The sequence below is a fragment of the Falco punctatus genome, assembly GCF_963210335.1.
Source record: "Falco punctatus genome assembly, chromosome: 2".
NCBI classification, from domain to species: domain Eukaryota; kingdom Metazoa; phylum Chordata; class Aves; order Falconiformes; family Falconidae; genus Falco; species Falco punctatus.
Window position 1 is genome coordinate 46,261,054 of NC_137581.1, and position 14,166 is coordinate 46,275,219.

The window sequence follows — 14,166 nt, forward strand, 5'->3', positions numbered from 1 at the left end:
CAATTCAGCCAGCCTTGGACACTGCAATAGTTCCTTTTTTCAAATGACAGTTATACCTGGAAAGACTTCTGCACAACAGCCTTTCACTGCATCTGATATTCTGATATTCAAGGAGCTTCTTTAATGTATGAATATATAGGTTAGTCTCTTCCCCACTTTAAAATTTGACATTTCTTTTAGAAGTATTAGAAAAGGTATAAGTTGAATAGCTGATCTTTAGCATGCTAAAAACTCTTAAAGGAAACCTAAACTGAAATTCTCTTTATGTTCTGTATTGCACATGCACTCTATTTTTTAAGATTGGGTTATGTGAGTGATATCAACACTGGTGTCACCTGTGCGCTTACTTCTAAAGTAAATGTAGCTTAAAAAATGAGTGAAAGTGTGCCCTGAACCTAATCAGATACATTCTGATTTATCCACTATAACCTACAGCTTGCCCTACTTTACATTTTTGTCCTTTCACAAATAATAGCTCTCAAATTTTAACTTTAGTTGCTAATAACCTGAACTATGGTTGAACCAGTAGCTTGAAGTTGCATATCCTATGACCTTTCCTTTGCACTAGCCAGCCACCTCAAGGCAAAGAACTTGCAAAATGTCAGCCCTGACTACTTGGTGCAGTCATGTCAAGCAGATGTTTCATGTAGGTGAAAGTTCGAGAAGTGTTACCAGTGCAAGAAATTAATATCTAAAAGGGTTACGTTTTACAGAAATTTTGTTCCATAGGTACTATAAAGCGTAGCTGAACAGCTTGGTCAGCATGTACTTTTTGTAATCTCAAAGAGTATAAAAGACATTAATTAACATTTCCATTTTTAATAGTTATGTTGCATTAATATATAACATGTTTAATGTTAAAATATTGAAAAAAGAAAACTAATTAACCAACAAGATCTAATTCAAGGAAGATTTTGTTTTTCCTTACATCACATAATAATAGTGCATCACATTCTAACTCTTTTACAGAAGTTAAAGAATCAATTGATGTAATTAGTTCTCAGCATTCCTCAGTTTAAACATGAAATTTCTTGTGAGAAGGGAGAGTTTAATTGGGAAGAAGCTGGTCTAGATAACCTACTTTTTGACTGATTTAGCCAGACTTAGTCCCTAATTACTTTTTAGGTATGAAATTGTTCATGCATATAACAGGAATACTTGGCTGATTGTATTATCCGGTAAAGATATTTGTTATATCATAGCATACTAGAGGTCAGGCAATCTCTGAAGTTGTCCATGATGCATATTCAGTAGGAATTATCCTTTTTGACATAAGTATTAGGTATAACTTGTGTTTCCACACATAATTTGGTCCTTTTATTCCAGAAAGAGTGTGTGCAAATGTGCATATGGGGGGCATATGGCTGTGTCTATGAATATATTTGAACTACTACAATGATGTAGGCTTTGAACTTTTAATCAGTTTACTTTTGTCTTTCATAAAGAATGTGTCAATTATAATTTCTTTTTAAGTGAGTATTTAATTCAGCTAACTGACAGCTGGCCATACTAATTGTGGTTTCATCTGGGTTTTGTTCTGTCTCTAAAGGAACCAAGATCTCAATAACCTTATCAAAGTGAATCCAAGTTCTTTCACAAGTGACAAGAAGTAAGTCTTCAAAGCTTCTCAGGCCCTGCTCTTCTAAGGCAGTGGTAGTTTGTAACTATGAAAATGTCAGGAAAGGTAATGTTGCAAATCTGTAAAATGTTTACAGCTTAGTAAGTAGCATTCCTTATCCAGAATGATGAATATGAAAATACAAACTAATTATCTGGCATGTGCACTATCAGCTGAACAAGTAATACATACAGCAAGCTTCCACACGTGCCTTATACGCTTCCCTAATGAAACAATTAAAAAAATATTTTAATATTGTTAGAGAAGGGGTGTTAAAATACTGTAGAACTCATGGATGATGTGTTGCCCCAAAAGGATGTAACAAAGCATTTCAGTCACCAAGGGCAGTGATCCATAAAGAACAGCTTGAACTTACATTTTTGAACAGCACATCAGTTCAGTGCATTTCAGGCCAAGTTTCTTGTGGTCTGTAAGCAGCCCTACAGTAAACGGAAAGTGAAGAACTGCCAGGGTACTGTACTAGTAAGAGCTATGTAATATTTGCCACACCTAACACTGAAATTCTACAGATATCTTCAAGAATGATGTTCTAAACAGAAGCAGCACATAAATGTTGCCAACCTGTGATCACCTATTTTAGACAATCTCATGTATATGCATACATACATACATACATATGTACACTTAGCACTAACCTTTAAGTTGAGTATGATTTTTTTACAACTTTTAATTCACCAAGAATTTATTAGCATAGAGTACAAGACTTTGAGACACTACTGAATTTTAGGAGGCATACAAACTTTTAAGATGAATAAACCTATTATGGACTGAAGTGACAAAGTTTTCAGTTTCACAGAGCTAACTTAAGTCTTTTGCTTTTGCTCCTTTCTTCTAGCTAAAGAGAATCAGGGTTTTTACAGTAGTTAGAGTGCTTTTCATAGGTCATTCCATTCTCTAATTCACTAAACCTTTTTTAAATAGTAAAAAAAAAAAAAAAAGAGGAAAAACTAGACACTAGTTTAATTGTATTTATGAAATTTAAAAAAGGTTTCCTTATATATGTAAAGGATGTTTCCCTATATGTGAGTCTTTGGAAGCTTACATTTTCATTAGACGTGCAGACATAATCAATGCTTTAATTGTTAACTATGATGACACATGGAGGTAATTTCTTGTCATTCCAGAAGCAAAAATATGTGGACGTATTTTCAGGTATCATCTTAAGAAGTATAAGTTTCTTAGTTTAAATAAAAATATAGGTTTTGCAAATCAATTGTGCAAAAAAGGATTAAGCTGCCTCAACCCTGTAAATTAATACTACGTTCTTTGAAAGTCCATGTTTCTCCTTCACTGTCTTCACTGGCAAAGAACGATCTTAAACTATGACATTGATATGATTATACAAATCCATTTTATTTTCTTGGCTATACTAGACAATAATTTTTTTTTTAATTGTACAGAACTTTACCTTGCTAGTGGAAAACTGTAAACATATTTTCTTGTTATGGTCAATAACCTAAGTGTCTGCAAATGGTGAACATAAACTTCACTAACAATTTACTTTTTTCCTTTTTCTTTCTTTTACTACACTTTTCCTCTTCCCAGATAGGGGGAATATTTTAACAGTTGGATTTGTTTGTTTTTTCAGAGGAAAAGACCTGGAGGATTTAACTGAAATAAATACTGCCAGTCAGAAAAATGAGAGGCAAGGGTGTCATAATCTTTCTCATATGCTTATAAAATGTTCTTTGTTGGATATTAGTATTAATTGGTTCTGTTTTGTAAAACTCATTAGAGGAGTCAAAATTAATACTGTTACTTTATTGAAACCACAGAACTTTAACATTTTTAAATTTGTCATTAAATACAGTCTAGTAGATATAAATAATTCAGTGTGGAAGAAACACAGGTAGTACCTGACTTTACCTTATTGGAACTCTAAATAGTCAGTGCATGAGCACTGAAGTTGTTTAAATAAATGTGAAATGCTCTGTCAAATTAAAAACTGTCCTTTAAATACAAGAGAGGACTATCATAAATAAATGAAAAAAATCCTTTTTTTTTTCTTAGCTTCATTATTCATTTTCAAATGAGAACCAGTGTGGCCCATTCTTCAATGGATAACATCATTATTTTTAATCACACACCATTTGATAAAACTATTCATGTGAAATTATATTAAGGTATTATATAGATGACGTGATAATTTATGAAATTTATTATATGAAGTCAGCTTTTTCACAGCCAGTGATTTATGAGTTAATAGTATAAATGTGGGCATATGGTCCTGGAGGTTGTATACAAACCTAGATAACAGCAGTTGGAAGAGGAATCTGGCCTGGACATAATGACAAAGCAAGCAACACTCTGTGGCAGCCACTTCCATAGTTCATGGTGCTGGTGCCATTACTGAACAAAATTATGTTATCAAGTTACAATGACAGAGCCATAGTCAGTTTAGAAAATGTAGGCAGGCCCTTTGCCTGTTGTAGGGCGATACAACACAACAGTCATAAACTGAAACAAGAGACGTTCAGACTGGTTATAAGGAGGACTGTCCAGAAGAGGGGCAGGTTGCCAGAAGAAGTTATACCATCTCCATCCTCTGAGTTTTTCAAGACACAACTACAAAAAGTCCTGAACAACCTGGTCTGATCTCAGAGCTGCCCCTGCTTTGAGCAGGAGTTTAGACTACTGGTCTCTCCCAGGTCACTGAATTTCAACCTGAATTATCCTACCATGCTCTAATAAACTTAGCATTTTCTAGTAGCTTGTTGTTCTTTTGTATTGCAGCACTGGAGAGAAACTGAAAAATATTGAAGTTTAAACTGATAACTATTACTTCATAACTAACTAAACACATGATATGAAACAATTGCGATACATACCCAGTGTAGTTAGGAAACTTCCTTGTGAAATGCATATAATATTTTTCTTCTTCAACATAAAAAATTCAAACTATTTAATAAGTTTAGGTTGAATCAAATAATTTGATTAATTCTGAGGGTTTTCTCACTTTCACAGAGATAAGGACCTTGGTGATCACACTGAAGTAAAGTCTGCTGATGACCAAAGTAAAAAACGGTGAGGCTCAATTCATAGTTCTCTAAAATTTAAAAAGCCAATATCAAGACTTGTAGCTGTTTAGTGTGGTACCAGAAAATGTGAATTCCTAATAAAAGTAATCACAATTTCCATAATTTGAGTAATATATCTGTATTATTTCTAAAATGTGCCTGATTAACCAATAAAACAATATAGCTGCAAGTATTTTAATAATAAGCAATGACTCAAGCCTATAATCTCTTGTAGTCAAGTATTTTTGTGCTTATCTAGGTGTTTTGTGAACTCAGATGTTAGCATCTCAAAGAAATATAAGGAAACACATTCCTAGTTAAAAAGTTTCACTGCTATGAGTTTTCATTATTTGCAAAAACTAAGATCTCTTTTGGTCAATTAAAGTGGATTTAGTATTACGTTTTTAGGCACCATTCTGATGGTAACTTTTGAGTCTTCCATTTAGCTGTATATCTAAATGAAGAGGAAGAACTTAACTATCTGTATACATAAGCAGTTTTGCTATTGTTTTAATATAAAATACTTTTATACTAGCAGTCCCATTTGACAGTCTGACCAGAGAACCACGTACTGAGTATCTATGGTGAATGAGTTTCTCTTTTAGTTCTGAAAGGGGGCCTGCAAGATTAGGAGTCAAGCACAATACAGTGCTGCTTCATGCAACATGCTATGCATATAAAACAGTGACCAGGACTGAGCAAGGTTCGTTTAGCAAAGGTTCAGACCTTGGCAAGCTCACTGAGAAAAATCAAACTGCAGCACAAACTCTGAGTTAAGGCTTATAATCATCAACTTCTTTCAGAATATAACCTTTGGCAGAACCAAGTAAGAGCAGCCTTTATCTGAGCTGCTTTGTAAAATCATCAAAAACATTATTAACATTTATTACTTCAATCCTATATTTTGTCTAACAAGGTTTATTTTTATGTTTGGTTGCATGTCATGTTTATGGCAGGGAAAACTGCAGGAGACAAGGTTTCTTTTTCTTGAATCGTAATCCTGCTTTTTGAAGTAAGAGTCTATGTATCTGTTTAGCTAGTCATTTCTAAAAAAACCATAACTGTAGTATATCCAAAAAAAAAGAAAACTTGAAACTAAAATATAGTAAAAGAATAAAACATTTTAGAATATTGCCAAGAAAATTCAGAATTCTATCAACCACTGAGACATTACCTTACCGCACAGTTGAAAACCTCAGTGGGCACCTTGATGAAACGAAAGTTCAATTAAAGTTAGATGAAGTTTCTGATATAAATATATCTACAAGCATAAACAAGAGGACTTAAAATTTTAGGTCAGTGATTACATTACTTTCTATTTAACGACAGTAAGAAAAAGCTAAGTTTATTTTATCTACTCATTCTAGCCAAAGCTTCTACATTTATGGTTGTAAGTGTAACAGAAAGCTGTGTAGTTGAAAATTATTTCTAAAAAGTGTTTGTTTTCTTTTTGTGTGGTTTCTGGTTTTTTTTAGGGTAACTGAGCAAGCATATGAAAATCCACCAAGGTCTCCAAATAATCTCCCAGAAACAAACTACTCCAGTGACAGTGGAAGAAAGACCAGGTATTGTGGACAATGAATTGAGAACCGTAATGTCTAAAGTGCTATTTCTTGCAAAAAAAATAAGAGAAACCATCTTTATGCAAGAAATTTCAGGGATGTTTAAAAACCTCACACTGGGCTCTGGAATTATGCCAGCCCCCTTCCAAATTCTGCTTCTAGGATCCCACGCATAAAAGCCCACAAACCATAGCTCCAGTGCACAGAGTGGGAAGCACAAGACATACCCCGTGTAGCTCGAGATATAGCTGAGGCATGAAATTTAAGAAAGCAGTTAAGCCAGAATTCTTATATAATCAATAGAGGAATGGTATTTCCTGCATGTTAGACACACTGAGCTCTCAGGCAGCTTAGTTCTTGCCGAGGCTGTAAGGAAAACATTACGCTCTTCACTCAAGTGTCTTCAGTTCCTAAAACTATATGAGATTAATCTGAACACATCTATCATCTCTTATCCCAATCACTGAAACTGTAACATGGGTTTATGATTTTTTGACCGGGTACAAATGATTTTATAAACGATTTCTTTTGCAATACTCTTGCTCTAGCTGGATTCTGTCTCTACAAGCACACACATTGCAAATCGGAGTGAAAAAATGTGATGTAGGGATATTTAGTAGAACTAGCTAAACATCAGGTCTGTTGGTAACAGAAAATCACTGAGATAAAGGAAACAATATATTTTTCTTCACAGTCAAAATATATTTTTAAGAAATATAACAACAAAAATTACAATATATAATTCTTGAATGAAAGACTTTTTTGGATTAGGAAAACCTCTCCAGCACCAACCCACCCACCTATGTGGATTAACTCAGTATTAGTGTAGACAGGATTTTTTTAAAGACATATTCCTATACATATGATGTTCTATTGGTAGACAGGATTTTTTTAAAGACATATTCCTATACTTATGATGTTATATTGACGTATATTGATTGTGAACTGCCTGAGCCATGGCTGATGACATGGAAGAGAGAGGAGAAATCTTCTGTTGAGCCTTACTAATAGGGAAAATAGCAGTCACAGTCTGGTACGTCATGGAAACTATGGCCAGCGTCCCAGTCCTTAAGCTTATGCACACCTGAGCCTCGGTGTGGATGTGACTGGGCACTGGGTCTTTGACCTCTCATTTTCTTACATTTCCTGTAAGAGGTTGCAGTGCAGGTGAAATTTGTGTATTTCGAAATTTCTGCATGTCCTTGAAGGCCAAGCCCATAAATTGGCTCAGAATAAAAGAATATCCAAACAGCATGCAGTTTTAAGACTCAAAATGAATATTCAACACAAAAATTATTTAGCATTTTGTATCATTTTCAAACATACAGCTTCTGATGTGTAATATTCTGATTATCTTTGAAAAAACACAAACAATAATACAAGAATGGCAGTGCAAAGAGTATGCTTCAATATGCAGTGTTACCTTACACTTGACAAAATGTATATCCCCTACCTGAAGCTCTAATCCCAATTTAATTTATGAAAGCTTACTAAATGAATGATCTTTGCAGGTCATTCTTTCATGGTTTATGTAATAGGTTCTACAGAGTATTTATTGTTGAGTAGTTTGCTGTATAAACAAGTCAAACCCTAGCAAGTAAAGGAGTGGGTGATATGAACTGAAAGAAGGGACTTGATCAGTTCTCAGGTTGCAGTGTGGCTCAGTTTTTTACTTAGTGTTTTGTCAAGCTGTCAGACTATGCATTTATTTGGAAAGGTTCTGAGTTTCCTCACATTTTCTGTTGGCAAGACTAGAAAATGACGTTTCAGAAATATTTTTGCTCTAGCTTCATAGTTTTTTGTTCTATATAGTAAAAAAAAATTAAAGATATTGTTATATATATTTTTCTGTATTTCAATCATAATACTCTAGCCAGTTATTAAAATCCAAGGGACACTGTTCTCTACACTAGGACACTTGAGGAAAGTGTTTTTCTGTATACATTATACTTTCTATAAGATAAACAGTGTATTTTCAGGCATGCTGCATCTAAATACCCGTATTATGTTGAGTGTGCAATGCACAGTACTCACTTTGCCCTCATCTCAACCCTGATTTAACCACTTGAAATGTCAGCCTGACTCAGCACTAGATTCTGCAGCTAAATACAATAAGTTAAATGGAAGATTTGGGGGAAATAAGCTTAAAAACAAAAAGAAGCACAAACAGGCCCGTACCTCATAGGAATAGAGAGGTGATATTCCTATGCCACTTTTCACTATAGCAAGAAACCTTAGGCACTTGCACCATCAATATACTCCACGCTGTGACATGTGTTTGGCACATCTAGCTTCGTCGGGGGAAAAATAGCCAGAAAAACTCTTTCAAAAGGCAATCACTTCACTTCACTTTGCTTTTCCACTTAGTAAGCTTATTTCCCTCTTGCCTGAAATGCGAATGCAGTACTGGGCATTCATTTGAAGAGATACCTGGCCAAATCCAGGTTTGCCACGTTACTATTGAATAGCAATCATATTGTTATGTTCTATGAAACATAAATAAAACATATTTATCATTTAAGCTTCTCAGTAACTGTTCAATTTTAATACATTTTCATGTTGCATATAAATCAGATAAGACATATACACATTACAAAAGACAGGTATGTAGAAAAGTGTATCTGGGCTGTGTAACACCTTACACAGGCATGTTACCGGTCTGTTGTAACTTCCCTTTAAAAAAGACATGTTCTGCAAATACACATGACTATAAAATATTGTTCCTAACATTGCTAAATATTATTCAAGAGCGATACAAAACATGTAATAATTACCATATACCTTATTAATTTCTGGAGGAATAGGATAGCTGAATCAGTTCAGAAATGTTCAAAATGTGTGGCAATATGACTTCTTCAGCTGTCACAATACATGCTCATCCCTTCCATGCAAACAAAACTGGCAGTTAATCAACTGTATTCAGTTCTAAATTCAGTATATTCCTCCCTACTCTGATACAAGGAACAATACAGTTACCGTAGTGAACTCAAATCGCACGTTGAACAGCCTGTATTATAAAGGCCCTTACTCCACTTCTAGGGACATGCTGTAATTTTGTTGGGCTGACAACCCTTTGAGAAGTAATGAAGGGGGGGGGGGGGGGGGGAAGGGAAAAAATGCAATGTGTCACCATTTCCTGATATGTATTATTTAGGCTGGGATATCAACATGGGCAAACCCAATACTGTCATGTAGATTTTGCTCAATGGGCTTGTGGATTTAATTTTGAAATGTTGAAGAATCATTCAACAACAGAACACAGTCTAAGGACACTGTCTTTCTAATTGATGTTTTTTTATTTCATATATTTTTCTTAATGGTTGTGAAAATACAGAAAAAGAACTCACCACCAAGTATTAAAATTTTATTACAAGCATGTTACATTATTTTAATTTGCATATTATCATCACTGTAGTGAAACCTTTAAAAATAAAAAGTACTGTTCAGTGATTTCTGTGCACTCACTGCTTCACAGCAAATCATCATATGGTGCCTATGAAGAAAATATAACTGGAAATACTATCAGAACTGTTTACTCTACTTCTGATCGGTAAGTACACACTAATAACATTGTAGAGTATTAAAGGACACAGACATTTTGCATAAGCATTCAAGCGTTCAGACAAAAGAGAGCAGTGGAAGTCATGATTATGCTCATCAGACAGCTTTTCATACAGAGCTCCCTTTCTGTGGGATCTTGCCATCAAATCATTACCACAGTTCAGCAGCCTAATATTATGTTAGGCTTGTCACAGCTGACACTTTTGAAATATCTATAGAAACAATAGCCAATGCCTTAAGTGATAGAGTTGGCTTCATGGTTCTGTAAGTTTTTCAGTCGGGCAGCTGCTTACTCTGCTGAAATTGTCTTCCTTTCTGAGAATGGTGTCTATAATGACCAACTTTAGGTACAGATGTGGAGGAATAGGGTTACATGACAATGCTGTTAAAAACTCCATGTTTTCACATCAGTTAAGATATCCCCAAATATAAAAAGGATATTTGCTCAATCGGTAATATCTTACTTCACAGGGGGAAAAAAAAATTAAATGTGCCCACTATTTTCAGTTCAGATAATTTGGACAGCTCCATTACTCAGAAATACCAAATCAGAAAAACTCGTACCCTTTCCAGCGTAAGTATAAGGAACTCTGGGAATGATTAAATATTAGTACAATGGTTTATCATTGAGTGGAAAGGAGCAAAAGCAGTTGATTTTGTGGTGTGAAACCAATACCAGCAGTTGTATCTAGAGAAAGTACAGATCATCACATAAGAATACAAAAAGAGCTGAGATTTTATTTTTTTTAATATTATTGTTATGAATATCAGGTAGGCTGTTCTCTACATGTGTTCAGTACCACTGCCATGAAGGTAGGATTTCTCTCTGCAGTGCAGAAAATTAAAAGTATTTTCAGGCACTTCAACAACATAGGGGAGATTCTATATCAGACTGATCAAATGATGGCAATTTAAATTCAACTACCAATTTACTTTTGTGATTAAAACATTAAAATCATTACCCTCCACTTCATTCCCATTTAGCATACATGCTCCCAGACATTCAGCAGCTTTAATACGGTCTCATTACTATTTGAGATCATTCAGTTAATCAAAGAAGACCATTCTTTCTATCAAGGTATTTTTGCTACTTGATAATTATACTCAGCAATTTGCCCATCACAGGAGCATGTATATTACACCTGTCAACTAGAATGGAAGGAATACACACATGACATTTTTCCATTTATGGCCATTGTACAGTACACCTGTCTTTCCTATGTACTGCACTAGGCTTATCAATTTTCTCCTTGAGATTTCAGTGGTAGCTTTTTTTCTGACAGCTGATGTTATATTATATACACAGGAGTATAATTGGAAAAGATATATGTACATACTGCAGGAAGCCCTTGGGCATCGATGCCAAAATGATCTTAGATGCCTTGCAAATTTGCTGTCATTCGACTTGCTTCAAGGTAAGAAGATTTCACCTGCTACCAAGAAATATAATTTGAATGTAATACCGACATTATATTACATATATAATAAGAGAATATTCAGGCCTTAGGCCTTCTCCACCTGGGAGAAGATGAAGGCTTGCACACTGAAGAAGATTAATGGGGGAAATACTAGTTTCTCTCTCACCTCTACACAATCCCTTCCTCTTTCTTTCCATCTCTGTCTCCTCCTCTACTCTCCCTCTCCCTGCCTCTCCTTCCTTCTTGCAACCACAAGGAGGATAAATGATGCAGTGGAACGTATCCTGAATGTCCTACCCATTTATAGGCCTTCAGTTATACACACTTCCAGTCTGATATAGTGAAATATATCCTACTTACACTTTCTTCAGATTGGAGATTTTTTTTCTATTTCTTTTTTTACAAAGTTTTGTAGATGTTTCTGATTAAGTGACATCTAAAACCATGGCTTGTGCCAAAGGCATTAGCAAGAAGTATTTGAGCCATAGAGGTGAAATAATTTTACCCACTGTCACCAAAGATTTGGTTAAAATTTGGGTCTTATGGGTAGTTTCTGCTGTACAATAAAATAGTGTTGAAATTGGATATGTCTTTGCCACAGTCTTATTTAATAAAGGTTATGTAATTATTTTTCCCTGATACTAATAAGAATGAAAGCACAGCAGAATTTTTTTTTTGTCATTCCAAATCCTAAGCCTCAGCCTAAAATTTGCTCTTAAATTTTTCTCAGGATATGTCTACCAGCATTGAGCTCTCTAGTCTGTTTTCTTTCTGCCTCACTTGTATTAATTCTGCTTGCATCTCCACACAGTTTGTTGTTCTAACAAACAATACTTGGCAAAATCACTGCATTAGCATAGCTCATTTTTTCTGCCCAGTCTTGCATAGCTTTTACTTCTGCTTCTGACAGCAGTCCTTTTACATAATTACTGCCCGAAAAGTAACTCAGAGCAGACTAGAGCACTGAGGTTGTACCTAACATGTATGATGTTCCATATGCTTTTTGTCTCATACGGACTTTCTGAGCTCTGTGAGCACTAGAAATGCAATTTCTTCCATAGAAATCACTATGTAATACCTCCTCAATACTATTATTGCAAGTAAATACAAGATCTGGTTTGCTTGCATTCCTTTTAGATAGATCAACCCACATAAAGAGGAATGGGCTTTTTATGCAATTAGGATTGTTAATATGTTGGTATTGGCTGAATTATTTGTTAAATATTTAAGCTTATTATTTAAATTATATTCTTTTTGCTACCTATTCCCAAGTGGGGACCTGTCTGGCTAGCAAAATTCAGCCTAAGTTTTGTGTAACTACACATTTATGAAAGCATTGGCAAAAAATTAAACAACTAATGTAGGTCTGTGGTTCATGCTTGCGGTTATGCATTTAGCTAAGTAGTGCAATTTCTCATCATTAATATTCATTTAGCTCCTTACAAATACCCTGTATCCATTATAGATTTGCATGTAGCTGACAGCAGTATAAGGTCTTTGTTTCCTTATAAAGGTATATGCTGAAAGTTACGTGGGTAAATAATCCAAACTGTAGGGTTTTTTCTCTGTACAAACATGCTAGCTAATCTTGGTAATCAAAGCTTTGAAAGCATGCTCATCCTTTTGCTGATTTATACCAGGAAACATAAAATGAGTAAGACAGCAGACTGTTTTAATAGTACCCTAATACTAACAGCTTATGTAGAAATGATATAGAAAAAGCATAGTTATGTAAAACAAACAAACAAACAAATGTCTAGTACTTTAACATGTTATACTAATCAATACTGCGTGCTCAGTTGCAAATTCATACTAGCCCTAATAAGCATGTGTAACATAAGGCAATTGCATATTGTTTGGATCCTGGAGCTACTAGTTTACACTGTGTGTGTCGTTATCTGTGGTGTTGACATCACAGAATTTCTTTATTCATTTAGCTGCAAAGGGATGTTCTGGGTAAGACTGTTAATTTTAATAAAGATTTTCAGTCCAAATTTATCTGAATAGACAGCCATCATGAAAATTACGGAAAGGCTCACAGCCTTTCTGGGATGACTGGCAATTTGGTTACTGAATTGCACTGTAAAAGTAATGCTGCTCTTCACTTATCAGAGGATAAAATATCCAAAGAAACTGGAATGTACTATTCTTTTATTAGATTGGGGAAAAAAACCCAACAAAAACCCAGGATGATCTGGGTGTCAAGATTCTGGTTTATACAAAAAATTACTTTGCTCTTTGATCCACTGTAGGCTTTCCCTGTGATTTTGGGAAGTCAACCTCTGTGTGCATCTGTGTATATTCCTATGTGAAACATGGGCAATGCTTCTCTATCTCAAAAATTAGCTTGTTGAGGCATCTTTGAAAGCATTGTCCAGATTCTGCAATCTTGGGAGACATAGTTAATGGTCAAATGTCACAAAATATTTTGAAATAAGCACATTTAGATTCTTTAAGATCTACTTGAAGTTGGATGATTAAGTCTGATCATGCTTCCTTTACTCCATGAAGAAACAAAAGGATCTCAAAAGGGTGAATAATCTTATTTTAGATTAAATCTTTAAGACACAGAAAGCACCTTTTGGAAGTGTCTGGGGGAAGGAAAGGTTTAGTAAGTATAATGAGAACCTACAGAACCAGTTGAGACTTAGGTATCTGATTTTTAGATGTCTAAAGGTGAGATATTCAAATGTCTAATTTACTGTTCATTAAAACTACCCTTTCAGAGCTAAGATTTGATGATATTGCAGTACTCATAACCCGTATTATGATCTGGGTTGCTTACTTCCTAAATGACAGCATGCTAGGAATGAATATTAGAGAAGCATTTCATTTTAATTTTTCTTGTTACTTTTACTTGTGTGTTGAAGTGTGAAGTATGTAAAAGACCACTGGAAGATTTGAAAGCAGGAGACAGCATTTGGATTTACAGACAAACTGTGCATTGTGAGCCTTGTTATTCCAAAGTT

General features: G+C 34.7%; 1 protein-coding gene across 1 annotated transcript in view; it reads left to right on the forward strand.

Annotated features, from left to right (window-relative positions):
• Window positions 1–14,160, forward strand: part of SCEL (sciellin) — a 77,339-nt gene extending 63,179 nt beyond the window's left edge. The window contains exons 11-16 of the mRNA XM_080375845.1: window positions 1,550–1,609; window positions 3,228–3,284; window positions 4,604–4,663; window positions 6,132–6,221; window positions 9,694–9,768; window positions 11,086–14,160. Of these exons, the coding sequence (XP_080231971.1) occupies window positions 1,550–1,609; window positions 3,228–3,284; window positions 4,604–4,663; window positions 6,132–6,221; window positions 9,694–9,768; window positions 11,086–11,233 (490 nt within the window). The 3' untranslated portion in view covers window positions 11,234–14,160. The remainder of the gene's footprint in view (window positions 1–1,549; window positions 1,610–3,227; window positions 3,285–4,603; window positions 4,664–6,131; window positions 6,222–9,693; window positions 9,769–11,085) is intronic.
• The last annotated feature ends 6 nt before the right edge of the window (window positions 14,161–14,166 follow it).